General features: G+C 30.7%; 1 protein-coding gene across 1 annotated transcript in view; it reads left to right on the top strand.

Moving 5' to 3' along the window:
• The window catches only part of LOC115889906 (glutamate receptor ionotropic, NMDA 2B), a 285,735-nt gene extending 284,185 nt beyond the window's left edge, over positions 1-1,550 (top strand). The window contains exon 17 of the mRNA XM_030909998.1: positions 1,183-1,550. Within this exon, the coding sequence (XP_030765858.1) occupies positions 1,183-1,225 (43 nt within the window). The 3' untranslated portion in view covers positions 1,226-1,550. The remainder of the gene's footprint in view (positions 1-1,182) is intronic.
• The last annotated feature ends 11,791 nt before the right edge of the window (positions 1,551-13,341 follow it).

Below are 13,341 nucleotides of genomic sequence, written 5' to 3'. Positions count from 1 at the left end.
AGCAAAATGCATATACCGACAAGCCGGCGAAAATGTTTGGCGCGCTCGGTTCGGTGAAATTTTGCTCGCGAACGCGTATTCACTTGCCGAATTAGGCTCTGCGCGCTCGGCTCGTTTGGTTCGTTCGGAGCAAAATGCTCTAGTGAGTACGCACCTTAAAGCTGCGTCCACATTGCTTGCGAGCAGGCCAAACGAACACTTGAAACACGAAAAACATGGCAAACAGTAGGAGCGAGATGTTCGCGGCGCTTAAGACGCTCGCGGTGCTCCACGTGCTTGCGATCACATAAAATGCTTGTTTCGACTGTTCGGCTCTGCCGCGGTACATCAAAGAGACGCTTCGGAGCCATGCGAGCATACTTTACGGCGGTTCGAAGCGCTCGAGCTGTTTGCGTTGTTTGTTAAGTTTTTAGTTTGGTTTCATTCATAGGATTCGGTATCTACTGCAGTATGATTCGGTATTTACTGATGATACTACCATGATTTTTCTTATTTTATTTTGTTCAGAATTACAAATATTTGTGTTTTGTTCTTGGATTAATAATATTAAATATCCCTTTAATAAAATATAACTCTATATTTATATTGCTTACTTATCTTAATCTGATCTTTGAGAACTTTATTTATATTTTCGCATACGCCTGGTATTATTTTTGAAATACGTTGCATGGAAACTTTGAATCAATAACCCAAACTCGTATGTGAGTCTCTAGTTGCAAAGAATCTTAATGCTATTTAACTCTTTCTTTACCCGGAATACACTTCCTAAGAGTTGTATTTTATCTTTCTATACGGGGGCCAACTAAGTTAATATGTCTTTCAAAATCAGTAGCGGACAATATTCTGTCTGTTTGCAATGCGCATAGATGTTTACGTTCACTGTGCTGGGATCTATTTTTGAAATTATTAGACATCCAACACCGCCTTTTTTCTCTTTGTCTCCTTCGTTTTACAATATTGATCGCATTAGCAGCCGCTATTAAAAATACTTCGGTATCATCCATGTCCGAACAGCACGAATGCAAGCACTACATTACAATGACAAACACGACAAACAGGAAGCGCAAACAATCTGCAATCAGAGGCAAGAGCGCGAGCATTGTGGACGCACCTTAATAATAATATTAAGGATATTGATGGGTTTTCTCTTTTTTCTTCAATTCTGTTTTCTCTTTTCTTTAGACCAACCACCACGGAGATAGCCGAAATGGAAACAGTGCTGTGATGTCAGGACGATACCTACGAGACGGAGGAGATCATCTACATCCTGAACACCAAAGAGAAACTACATAATCTCAACACCAAATACCTTACAATTTGAACAGCGATCTAAGACATCTGATCCTATCGATCAAACCCATCCCTAGATTTTTCTATCGTCCCTATTGTAACCATCTGACACCCTCTAGACGGTAGAGACTATATGAATTTTTGAAACAAATCATCACACCTATAGAGAACCAACCCTGAAGCGTCTTTTTTTGTTTTAGAGAAAAAAAAACATAACAAATGGACTCTTATGAAACTGGTGCATTTTAAATTAATGATGTGTAAAAAAGGGTGTGCGATAGGCAACCACGAACGACAAACGAAGCTAATCAGCTGAAAATATAATGCTCTTAAGAAAAGTCATTATAATTGTTGTACAGGGTGGTCTGAACTGTATTCCGGAAACTTCGGCAGCATATTCTGCAAATAAAAATAAGTAAAAAAGTTCGTATAAATGTATGTCCTAAAATGCTTAATTTCGGAGATACAGGGTGTAGAAGTTTCATTTTTATTTTAATTTTTCCTAATGATTTCTGAAGTCACGTCAATATTTGGATGCACTGTTCGGTTTTTATATGATTCAAAATAAAAAATATATTAATTGTAAAATTAGAAATTTTTTAATGGCCATAATGCGTTCTTTCAAAATCATCGAACAACTAAATCATTTCCATAGATCCAGTGACGTACCGTGACTTTGAATTTTGAGACCAAAAACTGACAAATAATTTGTCGAAAAAATCATATTACAGCTATATGTTTTATTTTGCATAAAAATGTTAACTAATAAGTTAGAATAATTATATTTCTTCCCTAACTAAGTGGTTTTATCGCTAAATTTATCTAAAGCTAAGTACAACACAAATCTTAAATACGTGGACTATTATAACAACAAATATGTCGTAAAAGACTATTTTTGTAGCATTCTGAACGAGGATTCAAGTTAAACTTTTTAGAAAATAATTTAAAGGAAAAATGAACCTGCTCGCAGATGCTTGTTCCGAGTAAAATCCTAGAGCTCTATGATTTGCTTTTATAAACTCTGGCACATGATGCAGAATTGCATGAATCGTTGGAGTTATCTTAATACCTAAGTTGAGTACTTCCAATCTAAATTTTTCGATGTCATGTTCAAAATGTTTGTTTAGTGCTTGACCAAAACAACTCGAAACTACTTGATTGAATGCAGAAAACACTGCAATATATTTATTCCTAAAAAAAAGATGTTTAGGTTTTTGCTCCTAAAAACTTTGAATAGGATTCTTTACCGGGCGATATCGTCTTCAAAATATCCACTTTCTTTAAAAGTTGTCTGGCGTTATTTCCGTTACATTTTCCATAATGATCTAGTTTCAATCCCGCTTTTTTTATCCATTCTGTTGCAACATTGGTATTCTCCAATTCAAGACAATCAAGTAGTTTTTGAACCACACCTAACAAAAGGTGAAGCTCAGGAGGGGGAATATACTTTAAGACAGGTGTTTCTTCGTCGCCAATGATTAAAGGTATGTTTATACAGTTTTCTAAAAAATAATTGCCCTTTTTTATATGGTTCATTGAACAACAGTTTAAAAAATACAAAAAAATATTTCAAACAAAAACGCTTACTAAAATCTTTGGCTTTTGTTATATTTCCTCCAGATTGTTGCCATAAATTTGTATTTTCTGTAATACTTTTTATAGTTCTGAATGATCCTTTAATTTCCATTTCCTTTACATTTACATCACACCATGGGCAAGTGTGAGTGGATGAATTTCACTGAAGACCAAGGAGAATCATAATAAGCTTAAAGTCAGCGGCAAAATTATAGGAACAAATTCCACATATGGACTGCAGATCTAACGTGTCAAAGAGGCCTTTAATGTTAGCATAAGATTCAAACAACTTTGGTCCTAAGCCAATTATGAATAGTTTATTAATTCCAGCACTTTTATATTTCTTGAAATATTCGGGATCATTTTCAGGGAGCACATTCAGACAAACTTTAAGTGATCCACCACCACTATCAATGCCAATTTTTAAATGAAAATCTTCAGGTAATTCTCTAATTTCCAAAATATATGATAGAAGACCAGATAAATCTGAGCAGTATACAAAAATTAATATTAACTGAATTAACATTTTTCCTTTAAATTATTTTCTAAAATAAATAGTCTTTTACGATGATAAAAACCAAAATAGTCTTTTACGATGTATTTGTTGTTATAATAGACCACGTATTTAAGATTTGTGTTGCTTTAGGTAAATTTAGCGATAAAACCACTTAGTTAGGGAAGAATTATAATTATTCTAACTTATTAGTTTACATTTTTATGCAAAATAAAACATATAGCTGTAATATGATTTTTTTGACAAATAATTGTTTCAGTTTTTGGTCTCAAAATTCAAAGTCACGGTACGTCACTGGATCTATTGAAATGATTTAGTTGTTCGATGATTTTGAAAGAACGCATTATGGCCATTAAAAAATTACTAATTTTACAATTAATATATTTTTTATTCTGAATCATATAAAAACCGAACAGTGGGATGAAAATTGGGGTCTGGAAGTTTCTTGACATGAGAAATTCAATTTTGATGTCAATAGAGCAACCGTTTTCAAGATATTTACAATAGAAATGGTCAATACATGCATGTTGTATTGAGTAGATAGTTATTTGACTGAAATGATAAATTTGTGAACTTTATTTTTAAATTAATCATAGATTTTATAATCGATTTTTGTATCGAAAAAATGATAATAAAACAGTTTCTATTGAACTTTTGGCACAAAAACGTTTCAAATTTATGATTTCAGTCTAATAACTATTTAGTCAACATGTTTAATTTATGTCAATGACAAGTATTGATAATTTCCAAATATCTCGAGAACCATTACTCGTAGCGATTTTTACAAAGAGACCTTTTTTACGTAACAAACGTCGCAAATGTATATATTTTTACTCATTAGTTAAATACAGGTACGGATGAAAAGTTATTACTCTTCAAACCAGTTAAAAAAAATGTAGGTGGTGTAACGACCGCCAATTTTGGGCCCAGAAAATAATATTCACTTACTTTATTTCCGCCCAATTCCCCCGTTGGCGTCTACATAAACACTCTTCTTCTTATCTTCCACCAGATGAGTCCATTATTGGGTTCCTGCTCTTGTACTAATTTGGCTTGTTGAAAAGGGAACTTATTTATCAGGTATATTATACCTATTTGTTTAACACAGAAAAACCCTGGAGTATGATTATAAAAAATATTTATTAAACTAAACCACCACTATTAAATGCCTTTTTAATAGTTACTCAATGTTATGAGTAATTTACAATCGATTATTACATAAGTTCTTGGATCATTCGCCGAAACTCGATAGTTAATATTACCCGCCGCACAAAATCAGTCAAAAATAATTGAATATTTTTTTTCTCTTTCTCGCCATATTTTTCCCGATTAAACACTTTTATTAGTATCCAAGTCCCGACCTAATAGTTTATGTTAAATTAAATCTTATTGTTCTTCGTTATTAAGTTTCGACCGAATATTTTCATTTACTCTTGAAAAATGTACTACGTTACGTCACAAGTTACCTATAACAGATGCGAAAGAAAGCGACTGCATCGGAAACCGCTCGGCAAACCCGACACGCCTATTGAGTGGTGTAAATACACCAGTCGTTTAGTCCGGAAACCTATGCTGTGTCGTATTCGCTTGCTGGAATGACATAGTGCGTGGTTATATGTTTCTTTTTAAAAACGCGTGTAGGATTTTTGTTGAACTTTTGTACTGTTATTTCTAAGTTTGGTAATTTGTATATCTTATTTAAAATGGGATGCAAATGTGTTTATTTATAAGGAAAAAAAAGATATTTATAGTATAAAAAATTAATTTATTTAACAAAATTTAATTAAAAATGCGACAAAATAGTTACCTTTCTATTGGTTCTATCGGACATTTTTCGACTATATAAATCTTTATTTGTAAACTTTAATACATCAAATATTTTCAATCTAATAAATCATTTAATGATGTAAATAAGAGGAAATTTCTCACATGGGTGGTCAAATTTTATAGTTTTCTTAATATCAAACAGCCTCTGAGAAATGTTTTCAACTCAAAATGCCTTTAATTATGTTTGACTACATCATTAAAAAGGGTCTTCAAATACATCAATGTGATATTTGTCTAAAATTTGCAAAAGAATCCGAATCTCTGGATAACTCGAAATTATTTACCCATTTAAAAGCCTTTGATCATGAAAGTGGAAAAATTTGTTCATTTTATTTACAGGCTGGAAAAATTATTTATTTTAAATTTTGATGAGTTTTACACTGAAGAAAACATTCAGAGGCTGTTTGATATAATGAAAACTATAGAATTTGACCACTCATGTGAGAAATTTCCTCTTATTTACATCATTAAATTATTTATTAGATTGAAAATATTTTATGCATTAAAGTTTATAAATAAAAATTTATATAGTCAAAAAAAGTCCGATAGAACCAATAGAAAAGTAACTATTTTGTCACATCTTTAATTAAATTTTGTTAAATAAATTAATGTTTTTATACTATAAAAATCTTTTTTTTCCCTAATTTCCTACAAACTGATATATGACGAGCAATCTATTAAGTATTAATGAGATTATATGCCTCGATCACATATCACAAATAATAACGCAAAATATACATTGATGCGGATTGTCTATCAACTCTTTCTGAAGGTCACAGAAGCCGAAACGCGGAATTCGGTGTTCTTTCGCATCTGTAATAGGTAATTTGTGGTTACGTTACATAAGTCCCCACTTGAATATTCACTTATTAAATTAAAAAATATCGGTTCACCACAGTGGTGAACAACACATATTTTTATCACAATATTGACGTTACTTCATAAATTATTTGGAAAAAATCGAAATAAAAATGAAACTTCTACACCCTGTATCTCCGAAACTAAGCATTTTAGGACATATGTTTATACGAACTTTTTTACTTATTTTTATGTGCAAAATATGCTGCCGAAGTTTCCGGAATACAGTTCGGATCACCCTGTAGAAAGAAAAATATTAAATATTGATACAGTCATGATAAATGTTGATAAATAATATAATTAAAATTTAATAAAGTTTTTTTTATTGAAAGTACTCAATCGAGGAGATTAATAAAACTACATTAACTAATAACATAAGAAAAATGCTAATTTAAATCACACCGTACTGCCTTCAGATATATACAAGGTGTAAAAATAATAGTGAACCGATTCTGTGGGTGATATTAAAATCAATAAAATAAAACACAAAGTTCCTATAAATATATCTTGAGGAACTTGAGGAATATCTTGAACAGCCCTTGCAAGGGCAGATAAAAAAATTAAGTTCATATCAAATAAATTTTTAGTCACGTGAGTAAGTTTGAGCCGGCACAGCGTTGCCCAATTTTACATATTTTCTTTTAATCGAAATATTTTAGGAAACAAAATTAAATTAATTATAAATATACAGGGTGTTTCAAAACAAATGCGAAAAACTTCAGGGGGTGATTCCTTGTTCAAAATAAAGGGTAGTTTGCTTCATAAACGTTGGGTCAAAAGTCAACCATTAGAGAGATATCGCGGTACAAAGATGGCGGAAAAATAATGTTCTTATTTTTTATCTTGAAAACGAAAAGAGATAGACAATGAAATTTTATGGAAGCATTACTGTTATGAAAACACACTTTCTGGTAATTTTTGCACTTTTTTAAAATGAGTGGAAGGGGTTGAAATAAACTACCCCTGTCATTCTTGTTAACGAAATTTAAAGAAAAATCTTATCAAACACATGCAAAAAAATTAATTTGGATAATTTAGTTTGTTTAGAAACTTTTTTATCTCTGGTATTTTTTTTTATAAAACTCACCGATTTGAAATTAAAAAATAAAATGTAAAGCATTACATGTCAGGACTAAAAATATTTTTAGATTAAGAATCTAGTGATAATAATGATAATAATAATAATCTAGATAATAACGTATTGCAGTAGGGTAATGTCAAATAAAACAATATTAGAAACATCCTAAAGTGACAGCGGCCGACTAGATTTTTCCTAAAAAAATTACAGCTGCCCACTAGATTCTTTATCTAAAAATGTTTTTTTGTCCTGACATGTAATGCTTTACATTTTATTTTTTAATTTCAAATCGGTGAGTTTTATCAAAAAAACACAAGAGATAAAAAAGTTTCTAAATAAACTAAACTATCAAAATTATTTTTTTTTGCATGTGTTTGATAAGATTTTTCTTTAAATTTCATTAACAAGAATGATAGGGGTAGTTTATTTCAAGCCCTTCCACTCATTTTAAAAAAGTGAAAAAAATACCAGAAAGTGTGTTTTCATAACAGTAATGCTTCCGTAAAATTTCATGGCCTATCTCTTTTCGTTTTCAAGATAAAAAATAAAAACATTATTTTTCCGCCATCTTTGTACCGCGATATCTCCCTAATGGTTGACTTTTGGCCCAACGTTTATCAAGCAAACTACCCTTTATTTTGAACAAGGAATCACCCCCTGAAGTTTTTCGCATTTGTTTTGAAACACCCTGTATAAACGGCTATTATTTACATCAACAAAACCCACCTTCTTAACAGCACTTAACGGACAAAAAGGGTCATTTCTACCGCTTTCCCGTTCAAAATATTCTAATGAAGTTGCGATGAGCTTTTTACGGCTATTAAGCTATCTTGTATACTTCGCATTAAAATGGAGGAGATATTAAAAAAAAGCTAAAGAAACACGACAAACGAGAGAGGTTTGACACACAAGTGAGGAGTGTAAGGGCTGTAACGTCCTTAAGAAGCATTTTAGGGTATCTGTTCATAGGAACTTTTTTTTTGTATTTATCTGTAGCGTCGCCCACAGAACTCTCTACTAGTATCCCAATTTTTTACACCCTCTATACAAATAAATAGCCAACTTTGTTTGTTGTTTATGATTGCCGCCATGCCCTTAGACACTTAAAAAAATAAAGAATTTATCAAAGAAGTTTACCACACGATATTATACATGTAATTAAAAAAAAATGGTAAAAAAGTATTGTAGAATAATATCGCATCATGTAGATAGGCGAAAAAATATTCGTACACGTTGTATAAGAAATAAATTCAAGGAAAGAACCATACAGAAACAACCAAAGGACAGTACGCAAGAGATACTTTCAATAATAATATTTTTTACCATGAATATAGGGTTTATAGACAGTGTCACTGATAAAGTTCGTTTATTATTATATGAAATTAATTTTATTATTCTTAAAAATTAAAACCAAAAAATTAGACTGTTGTCATCTGTCAAGTTTGACATTTAAGGATGCAAATGGTAAAAAATTGGTTTGGTTTGGTTTCTAGGAAAATCTTTAAATATTTGATTTGAAAAATTATAGTTATTTCTCTTCTAAATTTTACATCAGTATAGTAATTTTCAGCAATCTGGGAAAAGTATTTTTCGTAATTTTTAGCCAATAGCGGCCCGAGTAGCTGAGAAAATGAAAAACATTTCAAAAGCAATTTTATAAGTGACAAACAATTTTATCTGAGAAAAATACATTTTTATATAAAGCTTCTTTATACAAACAGCGAAGTAGTTTACACAAAATATTATTGTATTAATATAAACCGTATGTTCATCGTTTAAACATAAGCCCTGTATATATTATATCTGTTTATTATAACTTCAAAAAATAGTAGCAGAAATTACTGTTATATTGAAAGACTGTTAGAAACAATCGTTGAGAAGTAAAGATAGATATTAAATAATATGTAATATCAAATTATTTTGAACATAAAATTAATTTTTGACTGTTTTGTTTTATTTGTTTTGTATCGTATTATTTTATTAGGTATATATTGATAGTCTTTCCAATGTGAGAATATATGACAATGACAGATGTCGTCTGTCATCTTAATATCGTCTGTCAAAATCGTCTCTTCTCTCGTTGAACAGACCTTAGAAGTTTTTAATTATACAGGGTCGCTGATATGTATGGGAACGGTCATTATTAGGTAAAATATACGAGGTCCCGCAAAAAGTTAAATGTAAAAGTTATAGGGGTTTTAAATGTCTAGTATTGAGTAATAAATTTTAAAAAATGTCCATACCTATGTGGCGGATTCACCTTTCCAAATAAAATCCTTTATGGGTATTTCGCCACTGCACTGCAAGAAAATCTACAAAATAAAATAGTTATTTTTTTTGTAAACACTTCTGCGTTAAACCTAAACCACAGAATATCTAGCTCTTGCGTAGCTAGATATTCTGTGCCTAAACGGACGCTGCTTGTCAGAAGTTATGTTTACAGTTATACAAATTTGCCTAACAAAGAAAAAAATGCTGAACGTTTCGGAAAGTCTATCTCTTTCCGTTAGAAGCAAAAAAAATACAAAGAATAAAGAAAAAAAACTATTTAAAATATTTAAATTCAAACTACTATTAGAACACTTTAGTTTTTTTTTGTTGAGAAAACTCTAAAGCAGATACGTCTACAAGAAACCGTTGACGTTCTGTTAAAATCTATTATATTTTGAATTTAAATATTTTAAATAGTTTTTTTTTCTTTATTTCTTAATATATACATATCAGCGACCCTGTATATGAAACAGTTGTTGAGATTGTATACTCAGTTTGTTATAAGTCAGTTAAAGGTAAACATGAAAGTTTTACCAAATATATTCACTAGTTTCACAACTTCCACTACTGATATGATATGATCAAACAGTTTTTTGATTGAGTGTGCTTTGACTGTGACCATAGACTTAAAATAAAATATAGACTGAGCATCTCATTCATAAATAGCTGGAACATGCGGTCAGACACTGTCTTGTTATTGTTGTGTTATTGTTTTAGGTTATAACGAGTGCGACACGAGCGATAGATAGGTTGTCTCTGTCGTAACGATCGTTCCCTGACGACTCTGCCGAGAAACACAACACTGTCTTTGGTTTCTCAAGTACACCTGAACTCTCCGTCTCATAGCCGGGTAATTTTTTTTATTTTAATGAAGCTATAATTAAATTAAAAATATATCGTATTTAAACTTTTTTATATTTTATTAAGATTTAGGACAGGTTTTTTAAATAAAAGTTTAGAAAAAACGTCTTAGAGTCCAAAAAGGATAAAAATAATAAAATACACGTTATAGAAGAAATTTTATAATCGAAATTAAGTAATTTTTGAAATTAATAATAAATTATTAATTTTAGTCAAACATTTACAACCCCTAATATTAATCAAAACAGGATCAATTCCACAGATATAATAGAATCGGCGACAGGGAGAGAAAAATAAAATATGATTGTTGTAATTTTTTCTCTGGTTAAGTGATGCCTTTATGTATAATGTAAATTAGAGAAAACATAAATCTGTTCCATTAAAGCAAGGAAGAAGATAGGAAGTGGATAAAATGAAAACTACATTTATTTAACTCAGTACTGTCTTTATTATACCGAGTGCGTCCCAAAAGTGGCTCATCCCCCATAATTTTTTTATATTTTCAAATAAAAAAACAAGATTTAGTATGTTAGTATATGATATAAATTAGGATTGATTGACGCATTCAATTGTTTTTGGTCACTTCCTGTTTCACCGGAAATGACTATAACTTTTAATTTTTAAACGGCACCCTCGGTATATTTCTACTTTATTCGATAGAAAATAACACTCTGAATAGAATGACATATAATATGTCAACTTTTGACATTTTCGCATATGGTTTAATTGTAATTGTAACACGCGGTTCATAACGACAATTTGACTCGAAATACCAAGTGTGTGGTATCAATATATTCATAAAAAAATGCTTTTTCCAAATATGTTAATGAGTCACCCTTGTTCCATTTGAAAAAATTGACATATGTATGGTTAAAAATACGATTTGTACATCTTTTAACCGGCCTAGACAAGACACGAAACCTATTAGACGATCAAAACTATTTTTCCAAGGCTCCTTGATTAAAACTTAGTGTGTTTAACAACACCATGGCACCCTAGATTGAAATTTAAAATAGGATATGTTTTTAAGCGACAATGTCAAAAGTTGACATATGATATGTCATTCTATTCAGAGTGTCATTTTTTATCGAGTAAAGTAGCAATATACCGAGGGTGCCTTTAAAAATCAAAAGATGTAATCATTTCGGTGAAACAGGAAGAGACCAAAAACAAATGAATACGTCAATAAATCATAATTTATGTCATATACCTACTAACATACAAATCTGTTTTTTTTATCTGAAAAAATAAAAAAGTTATAGGGGTGAGCCACTTTTGAGACGACCCGGTATATTAAAAAATATTGTTTCATAATGTAATATCATTTTAAAATTCTTGTATGTTATTTTAGATTCTGAAGATAATTTTAGAATAAACCGGAATATAGTTTTAATAAAAACATTATTAATTATTAACAGGGTTATAATTATGATTTTGTTACAATGTAAGTAAGTAAATAATGTAATGTAAGAGAAAAAATTCAGATTTTACATTTTACTAAAATATTATCTAAATAAGCGCCTTTCAACAACAACGCCACTGACTCCCAATGGGTAAATTGAGAGTTGCCTACCGGTCAAAAGTCGTTTCAAGACTTAAATGGATTATTTAAGTCAAATTTCTTGCAAATTTGGCACTGGCGAACCATATTTTATAGTTTTTGAACAGAAAAAGTCAGTAAGATAAACACTTAAGGACTACAAGCTAAGAAAATGCGTTAATACAGCCGGGGAGATAGCGGCAACAAAGCTTTACCGCACACGTGCGACACGTACTACAAGGTAATAAATGAATGAATAGGCTCCCTCGCCTCTAATCGGTGTTGTCATATTGTAAAGAACTTATCCTTATTAAACAGTATCCGACTTATAATTTAGTAGTATAAGGACTATTTAATACATCTATGGAATATTAAAACATACTTTATTAAACTGTAGTATTAATATCTCAATATATGTGTATAACAAGAAAAAAAATATTGATAATATTAAAGACGTGACAACATAGGCTGGATGAGGAAGGCTCGGTCGATTTTATTTTAAGTCTATGACTGTGACAGTTAAATGAATTGTGTTATGTAATTGTTTTTCTGTCATCATACATAATAAGACTGATCATAGAACTTTTTGATCACATTGTATTAGCCACTATAACTTAATAATCAAAATGTTCCTAATGACTTAAATGCACAAATAAATGTATCCATATTTTTAAACAACTTTTAAAAGGCTTATTACTCATCTTTCACTTAGTTTTCATATTACAAAAATAAAAATAATTACAAGATTTTGTAATGAAAAGTATTGGTTATTTATAACTCTTTAAGCTCTTAACGTTCAGATATACCTATATTGTTAACCCAAGCAGCATTTGGACGTCGGGACAACGTTGTGTCACGCGACCAAACGTCGGGACGCGACGTCGGTACAACCTCGTGCCAACCCTAGTCTGCACTAGTTTGGAGAATAATTTTTGGGTCGAAACGACGTTGGATACCGACGTTGGCTAGAAGCCTAATTTAGTACAAACTGCAACGTTGTTTAAAATCCTAATTCACAGAAATACAAAACTAATATGGCGTCTAAGTCGCGTTTTATCCTAAATTGGGATAATTATAGTAAAAATATTATTTTTATGATTTAGTGAGAGACATATGTCAGATGGCAGTGAAGAAAAACAAAACAAAAGTATTTAAGTGTGGAGGATGTTTGAAGATCATAATTATTGAAACACTTTAACCGACTCTGTAACTCGTTACCCAAGGCAAAAAAGTTAAACGCAAACAACTTTATTGATAAATGTATTGTTCCTACTTTGAAAAATACTAATGGGCCTTAAAATTAAAGAAGTTTTAAAAATTTTCTTGAATTTTTTTTTTAGTAAAATGAGAATAATTTATTCGCAGTCGAAAAAATTGTTTCCGCGTGTTTTTTAGGGTCAAATATTTCAAGTTAATGTATTCAAAACGCAGGAATTGATATTTTAGGAACGAAACATTTTCTTATTTAACAACATGGCGGCTTTCACTTTGTTGTTTTGGAGATTGAGATGGAGTAGTTCGAGTAGT

This window comes from Sitophilus oryzae, unplaced genomic scaffold (assembly GCF_002938485.1).
Source record: "Sitophilus oryzae breed Bouriz unplaced genomic scaffold, Soryzae_2.0 scaffold_857_pilon_pilon, whole genome shotgun sequence".
NCBI lineage: Eukaryota > Metazoa > Arthropoda > Insecta > Coleoptera > Curculionidae > Sitophilus > Sitophilus oryzae.
Note: the sequence above shows the minus strand (reverse complement) of the source record. Positions and strands in the feature narration are given on the sequence as shown.